The sequence below is a fragment of the Bombina bombina genome, chromosome 8, assembly GCF_027579735.1.
Source record: "Bombina bombina isolate aBomBom1 chromosome 8, aBomBom1.pri, whole genome shotgun sequence".
In the NCBI taxonomy this organism is placed as follows: Eukaryota; Metazoa; Chordata; class Amphibia; order Anura; family Bombinatoridae; genus Bombina; species Bombina bombina.
In genome coordinates this window covers 333,677,814-333,698,707 of record NC_069506.1, presented here as the reverse complement: position 1 = coordinate 333,698,707, position 20,894 = coordinate 333,677,814, and the positions used below count along the sequence as shown (strand labels likewise).

The window sequence follows — 20,894 nt, the reverse complement described above, 5'->3', positions numbered from 1 at the left end:
AGATGGCAGCAGTTTTATAATAATGTTGTGCATTATCAAGAGCACTAGATGGCAGCAGTTTATAACAATGTTATACATTAGCAGGAGCACTAGATGGCAGCAGTTTATAACAATGTTATACATTGGCAGGAGCACTAGATGGCAGCAGTTTTATAACAATGTTATACATTAGTAAGCGCACTAGATGGCAGCAGTTTCTCAATAATGTGATCCATTTGCAAGAGCACTAGATGGCAGCACCTATTTCTCCAGACCCCTACCTAGGCATCTCTTCTATAAAAGAATATCATGGGATACTGGTAGGCAGCATATGGCAGCAGTTTTGTAAGAATACTTTTAACAATGTTATACATTTGCAAGAGCACTAGATGCCAGCAGTGTGCGCTACCATGTAAGGCTACAGACACGTGCATGCTACCTACCTAGGTATGCTCTTCAACAAAGAATAATATGAGAACAAAGCAAATTTGGTAACAGCAGAAAATATTTTTTTGTAACTGGTTTGCACTGAATAACAAAAGGGCAGTGGTTCAGAATGCCACAGCAGGCATATTACCAAGGGCAGTGGTACAGAAAGCCACAGCAGGCATATTACTAAGGGCAGTGGTACAGAATGCCACAGCAGGCATATTACAAAGGGCAGTGGTACAGAATGCCACAGCAGGCATATTACCAAGGGCAGTGGTACAGAAAGCCACAGCAGGCATATTACTAAGGGCAGTGGTACAGAATGCCGCAGCAGGCATATTACCAAGGGCAGTGGTACAGAATGCCACAGCAGTCATATTACCAAGGGCAGTGGTACAGAATGCCACAGCAGGCATATTACCAAGGGCAGTGGTACAGAATGCCACAGCAGGCATATTACCAAGGGCAGTGGTACAGAATGCCACAGCAGGCAGATTACCAAGGGCAGTGGTACAGAATGCCACAGCAGGCAGATTACCAAGGGCAGTGGTACAGAATGCCACAGCAGGCAGATTACCAAGGGCAGTGGTACAGAATGCCACAGCAGGCAGTGGTACAGAATGCCACAGCAGGCTTATTACCAAGGGCAGTGGTACAGAATGCCACAGCAGGCAGATTACCAAAGGCAGTGGTACAGAATGCCACAGCAGGCATATTACCAAGGGCAGTGGTACAGAATGCCACAGCAGACAGTGGTACAGAATGCCACAGCAGGCATATTACTAAGGGCAGTGGTACAGAATGCCACAGCAGGCATATTACCAAGGGCAGTGGTACAGAATGCCACAGCAGGCATATTACCAAGGGCAGTGGTACAGAATGCCACAGCAGGCATATTACCAAGGGCAGAGATACAGAATGCCACAGCAGGCATATTACCAAGGGCAGATATACAGAATGCCACAGCAGGCATATTACCAAGGGCAGTGGTACAGAATGCCACAGCAGGCAGTGGTACAGAATGCCACAGCAGACAGTGGTACAGAATGCCACAGCAGGCAGTGGTACAGAATGCCACAGCAGGCAGTGGTACAGAATGCCACAGCAGGCTTATTACCAAGGGCAGTGGTACAGAATGCCACAGCAGGCAGATTACCAAAGGCAGTGGTACAGAATGCCACAGCAGGCATATTTCCAAGGGCAGTGGTACAGAATGCCACAGCAGACAGTGGTACAGAATGCCACAGCAGGCATATTACTAAGGGCAGTGGTACAGAATGCCACAGCAGGCATATTACCAAGGGCAGTGGTACAGAATGCCACAGCAGGCATATTACCAAGGGCAGTGGTACAGAATGCCACAGCAGGCATATTACCAAGGGCAGAGATACAGAATGCCACAGCAGGCATATTACCAAGGGCAGAGATACAGAATGCCACAGCAGGCATATTACCAAGGGCAGTGGTACAGAATGCCACAGCAGGCAGTGGTACAGAATGCCACAGCAGACAGTGGTACAGAATGCCACAGCAGGCATATTACTAAGGGCAGTGGTACAGAATGCCACAGCAGGCAGATTACCAAGGGCGGTGGTACAGAATGCCACAGTAGGCATATTACCAAGGGCAGTGGTACAGAAATCCACAGCAGGCATATTACCAAGGGCAGTGGTACAGAATGCCACAACAGTCATATTACCAAGGGCAGTGGTACAGAATGCCACAGCAGGCATATTACCAAGGGCAGAGATACAGAATGCCACAGCAGGCATATTACCAAGGGCAGTGGTACAGAATGCCACAGCAGGCATATTACCAAGGGCAGTGGTACAGAATGCCACAGCAGGCATATTACCAAGGGCAGTGGTACAGAATGCCACAGCAGGCATATTACCAAGGGCAGTGGTACAGAATGCCACAGCAGGCATATTACCTATGGCAGTGGTACAGAATGCCACAGCAGGCAGATTACCAAGGGCAGTGCCACAGAATGCCACAGCAGGCATATTACCAAGGGCAGTGGTACAGAATGCCACAGTAGGCTTATTAACAAGGGCAGTGCCACAGAATGCCACAGCAGGCATATTACCAAGGGCAGTGGTACAGAATGCCACAGCAGGCATATTACCAAGGGCAGTGGTACAGAATGCCAAAGCAGGCTTATTACCAAGGGCAGAGATACAGAATGCCACAGCAGGCATATTACCAAGGGCAGTGGTACAGAATGCCACAGTAGGCATATTACCAAGGGCAGTGCCACAGAATGCCACAGCAGGCATATTACCAAGGGCAGTGCCACAGAATGCCACAGCAGGAATATTACCAAGGGCAGTGGTACAGAATGCCACAGCAGGAATATTACCAAGGGCAGTGGTACAGAATGCCACAGCAGGAATATTACCAAGGGCAATGGTACAGAATGCCACAGCAGGCATATTACCAAGGGCAGTGGTACAGAATGCCACAGCAGGCATATTACCAAGGGCAGTGGTACAGAATCCCACAGCAGGCATATTACCAAGGGCAGTGGTACAGAATGCCACAGCAAGCATATTACCAAGGGCAGTGGTACAGAATGCCACAGCAGGCATATTACCAAGGGCAGTGGTACAGAATGCCACAGCAGGCATATTACCAAGGGCAGAGATACAGAATGCCACAGCAGGCATATTACCAAGGGCAGTACCTATTATTGCCATATAATGTATATTTCTCCTACATTGGTGCGTCTGGTCCACGGCTTCATCCTTACTTGTGGGAATATTCTCTTCCCTAACAGGAAATGGCAAAAAGAGCACAGCAAAAGCTGCTCATATAGCTCCCCCTCTGGCTCCGCCCCCCAGTCATTCTCTTTGCCGCTCTGAACAAGTAGCATCTCCACGGGGATGGTAAAGAGTATGTGGTGTTAGTTGTAGTTTTATTTCTTCTATCAAGAGTTTGTTATTTTAAAATAGTGACGGTTTGTACTATTTACTCTACAACAGAAAGTGATGAAGAGTTCTGTTAAAAGAGGAGTATGATTTTAGCAACAGTAACTAAAATCCATTGCTGTTCCCACGCAGGACTGTTGAAACCAGAGAACTTCAGTTGGGGGGAACAGTTTGCAGACTTTTCTGCTCCAGGTATGACTAGTCTCTTTTCTAACAAGACATAGTAATGCTAGAAGACTGTCATTTTCCCTTATGGGATCGGTAAGCCATTTTCTTAGATTCATAACAGAATGAAGGCTTATAAATGGGCTCTATACTGGTTGACACTATTGTGGGCTAAATCGATTGATTTATATAATATTTATATGACTTTTGGAGTGTTTTGTGACTTTGAAACACTTTTGGGAACGATTTTATTACGCCTGGCTGTTGTTTAGACACCTAATCTAGTCAGGAAGGCCCCTTCACTCTGGTATGCAGAGGGAGGAGGCCTCATTTTCGCGCCTCAGTTGCGCAGTTACTTCTAGAGGCAGTGCATGCAGCTTCATGTGAGAGGGTCCTGTGGCCACAAAAACGAATTCAAGAAGGCTTATTTCTGTGGTGATTAACTCCCAAGGAAGGTAAAAGCTTCAGCAAAGGCTGTGGCAGGGACTGTAGTGGGTTTAAACTGGTAAATTGAACAATTAGCTCCGGTTTGCTCATTTAAGGGGTTAGAGACTTGAAATTTGGTGTGCAATACTTTCAAAGCATTAAGACACTAGGGTGCAAATTTTGTAAAGATCGGATATTTCCTTCATAGTTTTTAAAACATTCAGAAATAAAGTGTGCTCTGTTTATTATTTAAAGAGACAGTAACGGTTTTGTTTAAAAACGGTTTTATTGCATTAATAGCCTGCCAAAGTCTGTCTAACATGTCTATACCTTCAGATAACATATGTTCTGTGTGTATGGAGGCCAAGGTGGTTCCCCCTTTAAATGTATGTTCAAATTGTGCCATGGCGTCCAAACAAAGTAAGGACAGTACTGTCACATTTAATAAGGTTGCCCAAGATGATTCTTCAAATGAAGGTAGTGGGGATAGCTCATCATCCTCTCCTTCTGTGTCAACACCAGTTATGCCCGCGCAGGCGATACCTAGTACATCTAGTGCGCCAATGCTTGTTACTATGCAGCAATTAACTGCAGTAATGGATAATTCTATAGCAAATCTTTTATCCAAACTGCCAGCATTTCCCAGAAAGCGTGATTGCTCAGTTTTAAATACAGAGGATGAGCAAGTGGGCGCTGACGATAATTTATCTGTTATACCCTCACACCAGTCTGAATTGAAAGTGAGGGAGAAATTTCTGATTCAGGAAAAGTTTCTCAGCAGGCAGAATTTGATATTGTGGCATTTAAATTTAAGTTAGAACATCTCCGCGCCCTGCTTAAGGAGGTGCTAACTACTCTTGATGATTGTGACTCTTTGGTGATTCCAGAGAAATTGTGCAAAATGGACAAATTCTTAGAGGTCCCTGTGCATGCTGATGCCTTTCCGATACCCAAGAGGGTGGCGGACATAGTGACCAAGGGGAGTGGGAGAAGCCAGGTATACCTTTTTGTCCCACCTCCTATATTTAAGAAAATGTTCCCCATTGTCGACCCCAGAAGGGACGCATGGCAAACAGTCCCTAAGGTTGAGGGGGCAGTTTCTACGTTGGCCAAGCGCACAACTATTCCCATTGAGGACAGTTGTGCTTTCAAAGATCCTATGGATAAAAAATTGGAAGGATTGCTTAAAAAGATATTTGTTCAGCAAGGTTTCCTTCTCCAACCAATTTCGTGCATTATTCCTGTCACCACGGCGGCGTCTTTTTGGTTCGAAGAACTAGAAAATTCGCTCCATAAGGAGACTCCATATGAGGAAGTCATGGACAGAATTCACGCACTAAAGTTGGCTAATTCCTTTATTTTAGATGCCGCTTTTCAATTGGCTAAATTAGCGGCGAAAAATTCAGGTTTTGCAATAGTGGTGCGCAGAGCGCTTTGGCTAAAATCTTGGTCGGCGGATGTGTCGTCCAAGACAAAACTGCTTAATATCCCTTTCAAAGGTAAGACCCTTTTTGGGCCAGAATTGAAGGAGATTATTTCAGACATCACTGGGGGAAAGGGCCATGCCCTCCCACAGGATAGGCCTTTCAAGGCTAAGAACAAATCTAATTTTCGTTCCTTTCGCAATTTCAGGAACGGACCGTCTCCTAACTCTGCAGCCTCTAGACAAGAGGGTAACGCTTCCCAGCCTAAACCAGCATGGAAACCAATGCAAGGCTGGAACAAGGGTAAACAGGCCAAGAAGCCTGCTGCTGCTACCAAGACAGCAAGAAGGGGTAGCCCTCGATCCGGGACCGGATCTAGTAGGGGGCAGACTTTCTCTCTTTGCTCAGGCTTGGGCAAGAGATGTTCCGGATCCCTGGGCACTAGAAATAGTCTCTCAGGGGTATCTTCTAGAGTTCAAGGAACTTCCTCCAAGGGGAAGGTTCCACATGACTCGCTTATCTTCAGACCAGATAAAGAGACAGGCATTCTTACATTGCGTAGGAGACCTATTAAAGATGGGAGTGATACACCCAGTTCCAACAGCGGAACAAGGTCTGGGGTTTTACTCAAACCTGTTTTTAGTTCCCAAAAAAGAGGGAACTTTCAGGCCAATTCTGGATTTAAAAATTCTAAACAAATTCCTCAGAGTTCCATCATTCAAAATGGAAACCATTCGGACGATTTTACCAAGAATCCAGGAGGGTCAATTCATGACTACCGTGGACTTAAAGGATGTGTACCTACATATTCCTATCCACAAAGATCATCATCAGTTCCTAAGGTTTGCCTTTCTGGACAAACATTACCAGTTCGTGGCTCTTCCGTTCGGTTTAGCCACTGCTGCCAGAATTTTCACAAAGGTGCTAGGGTCCCTACTAGCGGTTCTAAGACCAAGGGGCATTGAGGTGGCACCTTACTTAGACGACATCCTAATCCAAGCGTCGTCCCTTTCCAGATCAAGGGCTCATACAGACATTGTATTAGCCTTTCTCAGGTCTCACGGGTGGAAGGTGAACGTAGAAAAGAGTTCCCTGTCCCCGTCTACAAGGGTCCCCTTTCTGGGAACAATAATAGATTCTGTAGAAATGAAGATTTTTCTGACAGAGGTCAGAAAATTAAAGCTTCTAAACGCTTGTCAAGTTCTTCAAGCTATTCCTCAGCCTTCCATAGCTCAGTGCATGGAGGTAATAGGACTAATGGTTGTAGCAATGGACGTGGTTCCTTTTGCTCTAATTCATCTAAGACCATTGCAACTGTGCATGCTCAAACAGTGGAATGGGGATTATGCAGACTTGTCTCCCCAGATTCAAGTAGACCAGGTAACCAGAGACTCACTCCGCTGGTGGTTGACTCAGGATCACCTGTCTCAGGGAATAAGTTTCCGCAGACCAGAGTGGGTCATCGTCACGACCGACGCCAGTCTCTTAGGCTGGGGCGCGGTCTGGGACTCCCTGAAAGCTCAGGGTCTATGGTCTCGGGAAGAGTCCCTTCTCCCGATAAACATTTTGGAACTGAGAGCGATATTCAATGCGCTCCTGGCCTGGCCTCACCTAGCAAAGGCCAGATTCATAAGATTTCAGTCGGACAACATGACGACTGTAGCGTACATCAATCATCAGGGGGGAACAAAGAGTTCCTTGGCGATGACAGAGGTATCCAAGATCATCAAATGAGCGGAGGATCACTCCTGCCACCTATCTGCAATCCACATCCCTGGAGTAGACAACTGGGAGGCGGATTATTTGAGTCGTCAGACTTTCCATCCGGGGGAGTGGGAACTCCACCCGGAGGTCTTTGCCCAGTTAACTCAACTATGGGGCACTCCGGATATGGATCTGATGGCGTCTCGTCAGAACTTCAAAGTTCCTTGATACGGGTCCAGATCCAGGGATCCCAGGACGACACTAGTGGATGCATTAGTGGCGCCTTGGTCGTTCAATCCAGCTTATGTGTTTCCACCGTTCCTTCTCCTTCCCAGGCTGGTAGCCAGGATCAAACAGGAGAAGGCCTCAGTGATCCTAATAGCTCCTGCGTGGCCAAGCAGGACTTGGTATGCAGACCTGGTGAATATGTCATCGGCTCCACCATGGACGCTACCTTTGAGACAGGATCTTCTAGTACAAGGTCCATTCGAACATCCAAATCTAGTCTCTCTGCAACTGACTGCTTGGAAATTGAACGCTTGATTCTATCTAAGCGTGGGTTTTCAGATTCAGTTATAGATACTCTGGTTCAAGCCAGAAAGCCTGTGACTAGGAAAATTTACCATGAGATATGGCACAAATATATCCGTTGGTGCGAATCCAAGGGTTTTTCTTGGAGTAAAATCAAAATTCCTAGGATTCTTTCCTTTCTCCAAGAGGGTTTGGAGAAAGGTTTGTCAGCTAGTTCTCTAAAGGGACAGATATCTGCTCTGTCTGTCTTGTTGCACAAACGTCTGGCAGCCGTGCCAGATGTACAAGCGTTTGTACAGGCGTTAGTCAGAATCAAGCCTGTTTACAGACCTATGACTCCTCCATGGAGTCTAAACCTAGTTCTTTCAGTTCTTCAAGGGGTTCCGTTTGAACCTTTGCATTCCATAGATATTAAGTTACTATCTTGGAAAGTTCTGTTTTTAGTTGCTATTTCTTCTGCTAGAAGAGTTTCTGAATTATCTGCGTTGCAGTGTACTTCTTCCTATCTGGTATTTCATGCAGATAAAGTAGTTTTACGTACCAAACCTGGTTTTCTTCCAAAAGTAGTTTCCAACAGGAATATTAACCAGGAAATAGTTGTTCCTTCTCTATGTCCGAATCCAGTTTCAAAGAAGGAACGTTTGTTACACAACCTAGATGTGGTCCGTGCTTTAAAATTCTATTTAGAAGCAACAAAGGATTTCAGACAAACATCATCTTTGTTTGTCGTTTATTCTGGTAAGAGGAGAGGGCAGAAAGCTACTGCTACCTCTCTTTCTTTTTGGCTGAAAAGCATCATCCGATTGGCTTATGAGACTGCCGGACGGCAGCCTCCTGAACGAATTACAGCTCACTCTACTAGAGCTGTGGCTTCCACATGGGCCTTCAAGAACAAGGCTTCTGTCGATCAGATCTGTAAGGCAGCGACTTGGTCTTCTCTGCATACTTTTGCCAAATTTTACAAATTCGATATTTATGCTTCTTCGGGGGCTGTTTTTGGGAGAAAGGTTTTGCAAGCCGTGGTACCTTCCGTTTAGGTAATCCCTCCCTTCATCCGTGTCCTAAAGCTTTGGTATTGGTTCCCACAAGTAAGGATGAAGCCGTGGACCGGACACACCAATGTAGGAGAAAACAGAATTTATGTTTACCTTATAAATTTCTTTCTCCTACGGTGTGTCCGGTCCACGGCTTTTAGTCAGGTTTAAAATTTTTTGTTTCTGTACACTACAGTCACCACGGCACCCTATAGTTTCTCCTTTTTCTCCTAACCGTCGGTCGAATGTCTGGGGGGGGGGGCGGAGCCAGAGGGGGAGCTATATGGGCAGCTTTTGCTGTGCTCTCTTTGCCATTTCCTGTTAGGGAAGAGAATATTTCCACAAGTAAGGATGAAGCCGTGGACCGGACACACCGTAGGAGAAAGAAATTTATCAGGTAAACATAAATTCTGTTTCTTTGGGCACTTCATCCAATCAAAAGCTACCCAGTCCCAAATAGGGAACAACAATTGGATTTTATGCAGAGCCAATATTCTGATATTTATTCCCCTTCTTTTATGTTCTGCCATTTATGCTGTTTTCTAATTTGCATCATTCCATTTAGATCCCTTTTGGGACAAAATCACCACGTGTATTAAAGTGATGGTAAATTCAGACTGTACACTCTGTGAAATCTGTTAAAGGGACAGTACACTCTAAAATAGTTTTTATATTAATGTATTTTCAGTGAGTTGTTATACCAGCTGCAGAGTATAACATGTATGAGAAATTGTATTTCCATGGTTATTTGTGTATATGAAATAGCTGCTTTTGTGCTTTTAAACCACAGCCTATTACAATGGGTTGAACTTTAGGTAATATCAGATCTCATTATGCTATCACTTTGTGTACACACACTTGCTTCCTTAGCTCATATTTGTCTGGAAAACCAAAGCTCAATACTTAGAGAGAATAATGGAAAATTATCATTTTATTACTTAACTACCCTGCACCCCACTGAGAGTGTAATTTATTCTGCTAACTGTGTTAACTTAGGCTATTCAATAACTGAGACTCCAGTATCAAAACTTTCAGTATAGGCTGGGATACCACAAGCTAAATCGACTATTTCAAATACCAAAATAGGGGTAAAGGAGCTACTTGTAAACAATTTAATACACTCCAGCAGACAAAATGGATAATTGGGAACAATTTAAATTGGAGAATTATTTTGGGGGAACTGTCCCTTTATTAAATATTTATATTGGTTTGATAGCATTTTTGCAAATCTTCAATAGTACCTGCAAGTCTGTATATTTCCCCAGTTTATAACGCTGTCAGTCAAATGCCAAAGACTTCCTTTATTCATTATGATTTTTTTAATGAAGTTTTTATATATTATCCAATCATATGTGTATCCAGCTGGCAGGCATAAGTGAATAGGAGCACTCTTTTACGCATGCTTTTGTTGCCGATACATTTGGATCCACTCTGCCTCTTGGGCTTTCTCAGTCCAAGTCTTGATACAGTAGCGCATGCGCATTCACTTCAAAGGGGAGTCCCAATGACGTCACCATAAACAGTGAATCAGAGATTTGGTGCTGATTCACTGCTCGCTACTTTTGTTTCTCCTTCGCCTTCATCAAGTAAACAGTCTCGTTGACTAATTATTTAGAGACTAATTGTTAGTTATCAGGAGCATGGAATAACTATGACGTATAGAGAGGGTGGGACCGCTCTATACATCGGTAGGATGAAGGACTTGGAGCACAAGGGGGCGGAGGGAGGATTTTAAAACGATGGAGCGGTCAGTGTACTTTATATATAAATTTGATGAAAATTACTTATTATTTTAAGAAATATATATAGCGGTTGTGCTTGTTAAAGTATGCTAAATGATAAAAACCTATGCAAGTTATATATTGTTTACCCTCACTTTAGAACCCTAATACATTAAAGGGACAGTCTAGACAAAATACTTGTACTCTCTATTACTTATTGTTACACACCAGACAAGCATCTTGCAATGGGTTCCACATCTATAAGCTGGTAAGAAGTACATACAACTTTTAAATAATAGTTTGTTAGCAGCCTAAAATGGCCGTCGAGCTCCGCCCACAGCTTTCTTCTTGTCCAGTTAGCTGTTTTCTTGTATGACCATTTAGCAGTGCACAATTAATATTTTTCTCTCAGCTATTTCACATTTCACCTGCACAAATCATTGTATGTGAGTAGGAAAACACAGAAGAGACAATCCTGATTGGAGAACCCTAACATACCAAAATATACATGCAATAGGATGGCGGAGCGGTCATTTCCGACTCCTTAAAAAAAATAATATTTAAATGTATCATGTAATTCTTACAAACCTATAGATGTGGGACCAGTTGCAGGATGCTTCCCTGGTACGTAGCAATAAGTAATAAAATGTATTTATTGGGTCTAGACTGTCCCTTTAGCTTCTCCTTATGCCCTGATCGGCAGCGTATCCTGTTGGAATTTTACCATACGGTTATCATTATGATCTCCTGTACAGAAGCCAAGAGCTGTTTTTGTATCTTTATTACAAGTTAAACAATTAGGATAGTTTATCTTATTGTAAAGTGTAATTATAAACATGTTGCTCAAGAAGATGTCTATCAACACAGTCATTCACTAATTCAGGAGAACATTCCAGGTCAATAATTTGTTTCATTTGAATAAAACAAGCCCAGTGCATTTAGAATTGATACTAATTATATGTCTCGCTTTTTAGAGGAACTGCTGATGAAATTTTTGGCACTTACAAATCATTACCACATGCAAGAATACATTGAAAGGTAAGAAATCTGTAAACTCATATTAAAGGGACGGTCTACTATAGAATGTTTATTGTTTAAAAAGATAGATAATCCATTTATAATCCATTCCCCACTTTTGCATAACCAGCACTGTTATATTAATTAATTTTTTACGTCTGTGATTACCTTGTAACTAAGCCTCTGCAGACTTCCCCCTTATTTCAGTTCTTTTGACAGACTTGCATTTTAGCCAATCAGTGTTGACTCATAAATAACTCCACATGAGTGAGCACAATTTTATCTATATGGCACACATGGACTAGCGCTGTCTAGCTGTGAAAAACTGTCAAAATGCACTGAGATAAGAGGCGGCATTCAAGGGCTTTGAAATTAACCTAGGTTTATCTCTCAACAAAAAATACGAAGAGAATAAAGCAAATTTGATGATAAAACTAAATTGTAAAGTTGTTTAAAATTGCATGCCCTACTTGATTCATAAAAGTTAAATTTTGACTAGACTGTCCCTTTAATAGCTTGCCGTGCTATAACATTCTAAGATTGAGATTGCACTGTATTCCAAGGTTATAAAGTAAAGGGACAATGTACTTTAAATTATTCCCATATTTAGGGCTAGATTACAAGAGGCTCGCAAATTATTTTGCAAGGGTTGTTGCGATTGTTTGCTCTCCATTTAAATTGCGCTGCTATTACAAGTTGAGCGAAATTGAATTTACGCTACAATCATTACCGCAATATCAGAGCTCTGTTTTGCGAAAATAAAATGTGTCACATAACAAACCAAAATACATTACACCCTACACTTATAATAACACTGTTTAATAACAATATTAATGCAAAAAAATATTGCAAACAAAAGTTATAATGGCTCAAAGATATGATATTTCAGGTGTTAGAAGAAGAAAAAAAAGCTGTCAAAGCAGGGTTTTAACATAGAGATACATATACATGTCTAAACGTGTGTGTGTATATATTATTATTATTATTATTATTATTATTATTTTATTATTATCATTTGTATAACATCACCTAATTCCATAGCGCTGGGCACAATAACAAGGATTTGTGATAAAATACAAAACATAACAAAACTAAACAAATCTAGTACAGGAGGAAGAGGGCCCTGCTCCGGAGTGCGCACAGTCTATAGGTTTAGGGTGCAGAGACATAAGGTTGGGGTAGCTTGTTACAGTTGTATTTGCAGCAGTGAGTCAGGCAGTTCATGTATTAGTTTGGTTAGGATGAGAGATGGTAAGCCTCGCTATACATGGTAGGAGACAGTCTTATGGAACGGGGTAGAGAGTTCCAGAGGACAGGAGCAGCACGTGCAAATTCTTGGAGGCGGGAGTGGGACATAGAGATAACAGGAGTGGAGAGACGTAGGTCAGAAGTTGATCGAAGAGGACGGGATGGGGAATATTTCATGATGAGAGAGGAAATATAGTTGGGAGTTAGACTGTTGAGTGCTTTGTAAGTTAGGGTTAATACTTTAAACTGTATTCTGGAGTGTATGGGGAGCCATTGTAGAGACTGGCAGAGCGGAGCAGCTGATGTAGATCGGCGACTTAGGTGGATGAGTCTAGCAGGAGCATTCATAATAGGAGAGGCGGTGTTTTGGAAGGCCATTTAGAAGTAGATTGCAATAATCAATGCGGGACAAAATGAGGGAATTAATTAGTATTTTTGTAGTTTTTTTAGTAAGGAAGGGACACATTCTGGAAATGTTGCGTAGGTGTGAACGGCAGGATTTGGTAAGCGATTGAATATGTGGGTTGAATGTGAGTTCTGAGTCAAGTGTTACCCCAAAACAGTGGACCTGGGGTGAGGTGTTGAGAATAGAGTCTCCAACCTTTAGAGAAATGTCAGGTGTTGGATGTCTTGAAGTGGGGGGGAATAACAAGTAGCTCAGTTTTAGACAGATTGAGTTGGAGGTAGATTGAAGACATCCAAGAGGAAATGGCAGAGGCACAGTTTGAAATCTGGTTGAGTAAAGAGCAAGAGATATCAGGAGAGGAAAAATAGATTTGGGTATCATCAGCACATAAGTGGTACTGGAATCCAAATGCTGCTAGAAGTTTTCCAAGGGAGAATTTATAGAGAGAGAAAAGCAAGGGACCCAAGACAGAGCCTTGCGTTACTCCAGCTGAGAGAGGCATAGGATCACAAGATATGATGTTAAAGGAAACTGAAAACGAGTGGTTTGAGAGATATTAGGCAAACCAGGAGAGGGCTGTGTCTCGGATGACAAATTAATGTAGTATTTTTAGGAGGAGAGTATGGTCAACTGTGTCAAAAGCAGCGGACAGCTCAAGAAGAATTAGTAAGGAGTAGTGGTCTTTTGCTTTAGCTGATAACAGGTCATTTGTGTTACTTTAATAAGAGCGGTTTCTGTTGAGTGTTTAGCGTGGAAACCAGATTGTAGTGGATCAAGTAAGGAGTTAGTTGTGAGAAATTGAGTTAGCCGATTATAGACTAGTCGTTGCAATAATTTTGAAGCAAAGGGAAATAATGAGACCGGTCGATAATTAGAAAGGGTGGAGGAGTTCAAGCGAAGGCTTTTTTTTAAGGATTGGTATTATTGACGCATACTTGAATGTATCAGGAAATGTGCCAGCGGTGAGAGATTGGTTAAAGAAATGAGTTAGGGTAGGGGTTAGTGAAGCAGAGAGAGAGGGAAGAACTTGCGAAGGAATAGGGTCAAGTGGGCAGGTTGTGAGATGCGCCAAAGATAGGAGTACAGAGACTTATTCCTCTGTTACAGGAGGGAAGTAGCATAGAGTTTTGTTAATGGAAGGCATGGATAGGATTGCTGAGTTTGAGGGGTGTGAGGTGCAGATAGCTTTTCTAATTGTGTCAATTTTGTTTTTGAAGTGATCAGCAATAATCTGAGCAGTGAGGTTGGTAGTGGGCAGAGTGCAGGCGGACATAGAAGGGAGTTAAAGGTTTAGAACAGCTTTCTGGGGTTGGATGCGTGAGATGACACAAGGGAGGAAAAATATACTTGTTTGACCAGGCTGAGCGCAGAGTTGTAGTATTTAAGGATGAATTTATAATGCCGGAAATCAGCACAGGTGCGTGATTTCCTCCACTGCCGTTCAGCAGCCCGTGAACATCACTGAAGATATCTGGTCTGTTTGGTGGGCCACGGTTGCCGTCAAGTGATTGATGTACGGCGAACAGTGGAGGGTGAAACATTGTCAAGTGTTGATTTAATGCCGAATTATACTGTAAAGCCATGAGGTTTGGGCAGGAAAGGGTTGAAATGTCAGAGAACAGAGGATTCAGTTGAGTGGAAAAGTCTGAGAGATCCAAGTCATTTAAATTCCTGTAATGTAGCAGTTTTTTGGGGGCTTTCAAAGATGTAGCAAGTAGAGTAAGAGAGAAAGTTAGTAGATGGTGGTCAAAGAGAGGAAAGAGGAAGTTAATGTCTATATGTGACGTGCGGTGAGCTCAGAGGCTATTGAGGCAGTGGTTATGATACGCCTTAGAAGCGCATATATGAACCTAATAGAGGTAACTTAAATTTACGATTAAATTAGAAGGTTACACAATGACAATTAGAATTGTATCTAATATCTTGTATTTAAGTCTCTGCAGACAGTCCCCTTATCTCAGGGCTATTTATTTATTGTGTCCTGCATAACTCCACGGGAGAGAGCACAATGTTATCTATATGACACAGATAAATTAGCAGTCTCTTGTTGTGAAAAAACTAATAAAAAGCATGTGATAAGAGGCTGTATGTAGTGGCTTAAACAGTCAGAAATTTAGAGATTAAACGGTTATAAAGTATATTAATATAACAATGTTAATTGTGCAAAGCTGGGGAATGGGTTGTAAAGGCATTATTTTTCGTTTTAAATAATAGCGATTTTGGTGTAGACTGAATTCTGACCCAGGCAGGATGAAATACTTGCACACAAACAAGGCTTCCACATGTCAAAACCAGAAACTCCCTAATACAACTAATGCATAAAAAAATTCAGGGGATGACTGGCAATTTTGGAACCAGGGGGCAAGTACAATTCAGTGGCCCAAGTACTAAAACCCTGCCCACTATGAAATTCTATATCTAATAGTTAAAATAAAAGGGAAGTAAAGCACCTAAGAAATTATAAAAATAAGGCTATAAAAACAGAATTTTAATGAGAAAAAATTATATATATTTATGTTTACTAACATCCATGTACAGCCCTAGCTGCTGACAACTATGCCACAGTCTCTGTCACTCTGTTGTTCCCGCCAGACAGTGGTCCTCGCTTTGCGCATGCGCAACAGGGAGTCAAAAAACTCTGGTCAGTACGTTCTCCTGATGCTGTCAATCACCAGGAGATCATATATGGCCTGAGTTGATTGGCTGAGGCTCCCAGTCCCAGCAAAATACGAGGCCTCTATAATAGGTTTTTCAGCTGCGCTGCAGCTACAAAAAACCACCGGGTGGCGCAGCAGAGCGGCTAGTGATAAAAATGTATGCAAAATATTGCGCAATAGAGAGAAAGCAGAACCTGCTGCCTCTATTGCGCAATATTAGAACATTTTGGAAAACATTTAATTTTTTTTTTTTTTTTATAACATTTTATTTTTAATTTCAAGTTGCTCCAAATGGCAAGTGCGGCAGTGCCTCGCCTGCCTCCTATGAGTGCATGTCACTTTTGTGTACATGTGTATTTATATGTGTTAATATGTATTTACAGACATATATACACATATATACACACATATACACATATAAACACATAAATATATATATATAAGCGCATTAGAATATTTTGCTGTTAAGTAGATGAACATGTAAAAGCATATATATGCAATATTCATATTAATTTAAATTCTTAACTATGTATTTGCTGTAAATATTTCACATCCCAGTGTTCTGCACATAGCAGAATATGTTTAAAGTATTTATAAATAGATATATACAGATCTATATATAACTATTTATATACAGTATCTATACCTGTGTGTATGTATAAATATATATTTGTTAAAAAAAACCTTCAGCTATATGTAGAAATATTTATTTATGAATAAATAGAACATATTCTGTTACGAAAAGAACATTGGAATCTGAAATATTAAATGTTTCATGGCGGGTTAGCGCAAAGGATAATTTTTTATGGTGTTTGCGCGAGAGTGGGGTGTTAGGTTTTTTCCCCCATTGACTTCTATGGGGGAATACACGAACGTGCATGCGATATTCTAAGTTCGGCATTTAGTGCTAGTTGGGTTACCGCTAGAGCAAAAAAAATTTTCTTTCAACTTGTGCAACCCGACTAGCGATTTAATTTTAGCAGAGTTTTCGCCAGAGGTGTATTTAGGTTTTGTGCTGCCCTAGGCCCTCAAAATTCTGCTGCCCCCCCTACCCCCCCCCCCCTAGGTTTTAGGCTTTTTTTCAGCCATAATATTTTTACACCCAGGACTTGCATGTATGTGTGTATATATATATATATATATATATATATATATATACACACACACATATATACATAAATACACTATATATATATATATATATACACACACACACACACACACATTATATAATGTGTGTGTGTATATATATATATATATATAAATATATTATATATAATATATATATTTATATACACACACACAGCATAAATAAAATTTCCAGCAGTAGTCTATCACCTCTGGGAGCAAAGAGGTTAAAAGCCTGTTTTCTGCTGTGAGCAGGAGGGTGGGGGGTATTTATGACCTGCCCTGCAGCAGCCGACTGAGCACATATTATTTACAACAAGCCTTGCTATAACAATAACATCCCTGATCCCCCTCTTACCACATATTCACTGAATATTCTCCTGGCTGTGACCTGATCTATGCCCTGTCTTCAGAAGCGTGCTGTTCACTGCTACTGTCTTGATCTGCGTGGCTGTTTGCAGATGCTGTCAGACAGTCAGTGAAAGCAATGTCAGCTGAGCACGGCTGCTATGCTATTAGACAGATTAGGAAGCGGGACTGCTGGTTTAACAGACATTTCACTAACAGTGCAGTATTAGAGGGATAAAATAACTGTGAATTATATAACATAACTTGGGGGGGTGTATAGCCTAGTTGCCCACCCAGCACGATTGATCTGTACAGAATTTCATTGGTTCTTTGTATTTATACTGAGGTGCATTTATATCAGTATTTTAATTTTGCAGAAGGAAAGAAAGTTAAAAAAGCTAAGTATATCTTTTCTTTGGCAATGAAAGAGTTAACCACCAGAGGGCATCTTAGAAAAGCTTGCTTTCTTAGTAACTTTCTCTCTGGTTTTATGACAGCTTTTGTTATGCTAACACAGCGATAAAAGCACTGGAATCCTTTTTTCCCATATCAGGCCTCCGGTGTGCGCACTTTTAATTAACAGTGACAGGCTGACATAGGTATTACACAAGTCAATTACTGCTAACGAGTTTAGGCGGCACTGACTGTCTACACTTACACAGACAGTAACTCTCCTGTCCTCGCTTCAGCCCTAGCCTACTAGCCCGCTCTCATTAGTGTGCACTGTGCGGCAGCTAACACTTAATGCCTCCTCTGCTAGTAACATTAATATTTTATTGCCTAATGATTAGGCAATAAAATGTTAATGTCGCTAGCAGAGGAGGCATTAAGTGTTAGCTGCTGCACAGTGCACGCTAATGAGATCATTCCTACGGTACCTACTTGTCATGAGTCAGACTCAGCCTGCCCATACCTGAGTAAAGTGAAACCGGCTCTTCCACATGAGTCTCCGGCTGTCTCTGTCGCCACTGACTGGATGCCTTCTTGTTCTCCTAACCCCAGGCTGTTGCCGCCAAAAATGTGCATGCGTGCGCCAGTGTTAAAAACCCCCAAAACAAATACATGCAATTGGCTGAGTCTGAGAGTGTATGAAGCGGCACTTTCAAGTTTTTTTTTTCAGCCGCATTATTCACTTCAGTGCAGCCACGGCAAATGCCGCCCCTCAAAATCTGCCGCCCTAGGCACTGGCCTCGTTGGCCTATGCCTTAATACGCCCCTGGTTTTCGCTATAGTGAAAACGCAAAATATCTTTTATATTGCTACTTAAAATGGCTATGTTTGCCTTTTGTTTCCCCACCTATACTAAAAAGTTCAGTGCTACCTTAGAAAGGGTTTGTAAACAAGAATCAGCAGAAGTAATCACACTCCCAAGGATACTTTTGTATATATATATATATAGAGAGAGAGATAACTATTTGCTCTTCTTGCTGCTTCAACCCATTGAATGGGGTTTTGGTTTTAGGAAGCTAAAACAGCTATTTCATATACAAAAATAAACCCAAATTAACACTTTCCTATACATTTTATACTCTGCAGTTGGGAACTGGAAACACACTAAGGCAATACTGTCCCTTTAAATAGACATTCTATTTGTCAATGCATTTCTGTTTTGATTACAAGAATTTTAACAAATGTATGAACAAAAGTGATGCTAGTAAAAGCTATTACTGTTAGAGTTATAGCTTGTTCTATGCACACAGCATATGGAGCATCCATTATTATTATTATCATCCGGTATTTGTAGAGCGACCAACAGATTCCGCAGTGCTATAAACATAGGCGGTATACAAGGTAACATTTATAGGGGGTCAAATGGGTAGAGGTCCCTGCCAAGAGTTGCACAGTTAGAATCGGCTCTTATGCGGGTGATCTACAAACAGCTAGGATCCTAGGCTTACATGCTAAGAGGTTTAAGGGGATAGGAGTGGAGATAGGAAGATTAGTATAGGTTTTATGCATCCCTGAACAGTAAAGTGTTTAGGGAGCACTTGAAGCTTTCAAAACTAGGGGAGTGTCTTGTGGAGCGAGGCAGAGAGTTCCACAAGATGGGAGCCAGTCTGGAGAAGTCCTGTAAACGCGAGTGTGAGGAGGTAACAAGAGAGGAGGAGAGGAGATTGTGAGCAGAGTGAAGGGGACGGGAGGGAGAGTATCTGGAGACAAGGTCTGAGATATAGGGGGGAGCAGTGCAGTTGAGGGCTTTGTATGTCAGAGTGAGAATTTTGTGTTTAAGCTTGGAGGCAAGAGGAAGCCAGAGAGGTGCAGCAGATGAAGAGCGACGTGTAAGGAAGATGAGCCTGACAGAGACATTCATTATGGATTGTAAAGGAGCTAGGCGGCAGCTAGGGAGACCAGAGAGGAAGGAGTTGCAGTAATCTAGGCGGGAAAGGATTAGAGAGTGTATTAGAATCTTAGAAATGTCTAATTTTAGCAATGTTTTTAAGGTTGAAGTGGCAGGCTTTAGCCAGGGACTGAATGGGAGGAGTGAAAGAAAGATCTGAGTTAAGTGTGACCCCAAGACATCAAGCATGTGGGGTAGGGGCAATGATGGAGCTATCAACAGTTATAGAGAAGTTGGGGGTGGAGATTTTTGAAGAAGGGGGGAAAATAAGAAGCTCAGTTTTGGAGAGATTTAGCTTAAGGTAGTGAGAGGACATCCAAGATGAGATATGAGAAAGACAGTTGGTGACACAGGTTTGGTAGGAAGAAGATAGGTCTGGTGCAGAGAGGTAGATTTGGGTGTCATCGGCATACAAATGGTATTGAAACCTATGGGACTTTATTAAGGAACCTAAAGATGATGTGTAGATTGAGAAGAGAAGGGGGACCAAGGACAGAGCCTTGCGGTACCCCAACAGAAAGTGGTAACGGGGCAGAGGATGCCCCAAAGAAGGCAATACTAAAGGTACGGTTAGACAGATAGGAAGAGAACCACAAGAGAGCTGTGTCACAAATGCAAAGGATTGGAGGGTTTGGAGCAAAAGAGGGTGGTCAACAGTATCAAAGGCTGCAGACAGATCAAGGAGGATAAGCAGAGAAAAGTGGCCTTTGGAATTTGCTCTAAGTAGGTCGTTGGTAACCTTAACAATTGCTGTCTCTGTGGAGTGGTGGGGGTGATATCCAGATTGCAGTGGGTCAAGGAGGGAGTTTAGTGTAAGGAAATGGAATAGACATGCATATACTAGTTTTTCGAGAAGTTTTGAGGAAAGAGGGAGTAGGGAAATAGGGCGGTAGTTGAATGGGGAGGTTGGGTCGATAGGTTTTTTGAGGATAGGTGTGACCAGTGCGTGTTTAAGAGATGAGGTAAATATACCACTGCTGAGGGAGAGGTTGAAGATATTTGTGAGTATAGGGATAAGGGTAGAAGAGAGGGAGGGGAGTAGCTGTGAGGGGATGGGGTCGAGGGGACAGGTATTGAGGTGAGAGGATAGTATAGAAACTTACAGAGGATAACAGAAACTTCTTCCTCTGTAACAGGGGCAAAAGAGATACATTTATGGCTAAGTGGGTTTTGGATGATAGTGAGGTTTTGATGGGGTTTAAGATCGGTAGTATGTTGAGAGCTGATTTCATTTCTAATGGAGTCTATTTTGTTATTGAAGTAGCGGGCAACATCTTGAACTGAGAGAGAAGTTGTAGTAGGAGGTGGGGGTGGGCGGAGAAGAGTATTGAACGTGGAGAACAGATGTTTTGGGTTTGAAGAAATAGTAGAGATAAGAATGGCAAAGTAATGTTGCTTATATAGATTAA

At 42.1% G+C, this 20,894-nt stretch overlaps 1 protein-coding gene across 8 annotated transcripts in view; it reads left to right on the top strand.

Annotated features, from left to right (window-relative positions):
- ST3GAL4 (ST3 beta-galactoside alpha-2,3-sialyltransferase 4) overlaps positions 1 to 20,894 on the top strand; it is a 722,373-nt gene that overhangs the window by 663,714 nt on the left and 37,765 nt on the right. For all 8 annotated transcript variants that reach the window (XM_053691566.1, XM_053691565.1, XM_053691562.1 and 5 more), the window contains one exon: positions 11,318 to 11,381. In XM_053691566.1, coding sequence (XP_053547541.1) covers positions 11,318 to 11,381 — 64 coding nt within the window. The remainder of the gene's footprint in view (positions 1 to 11,317; positions 11,382 to 20,894) is intronic.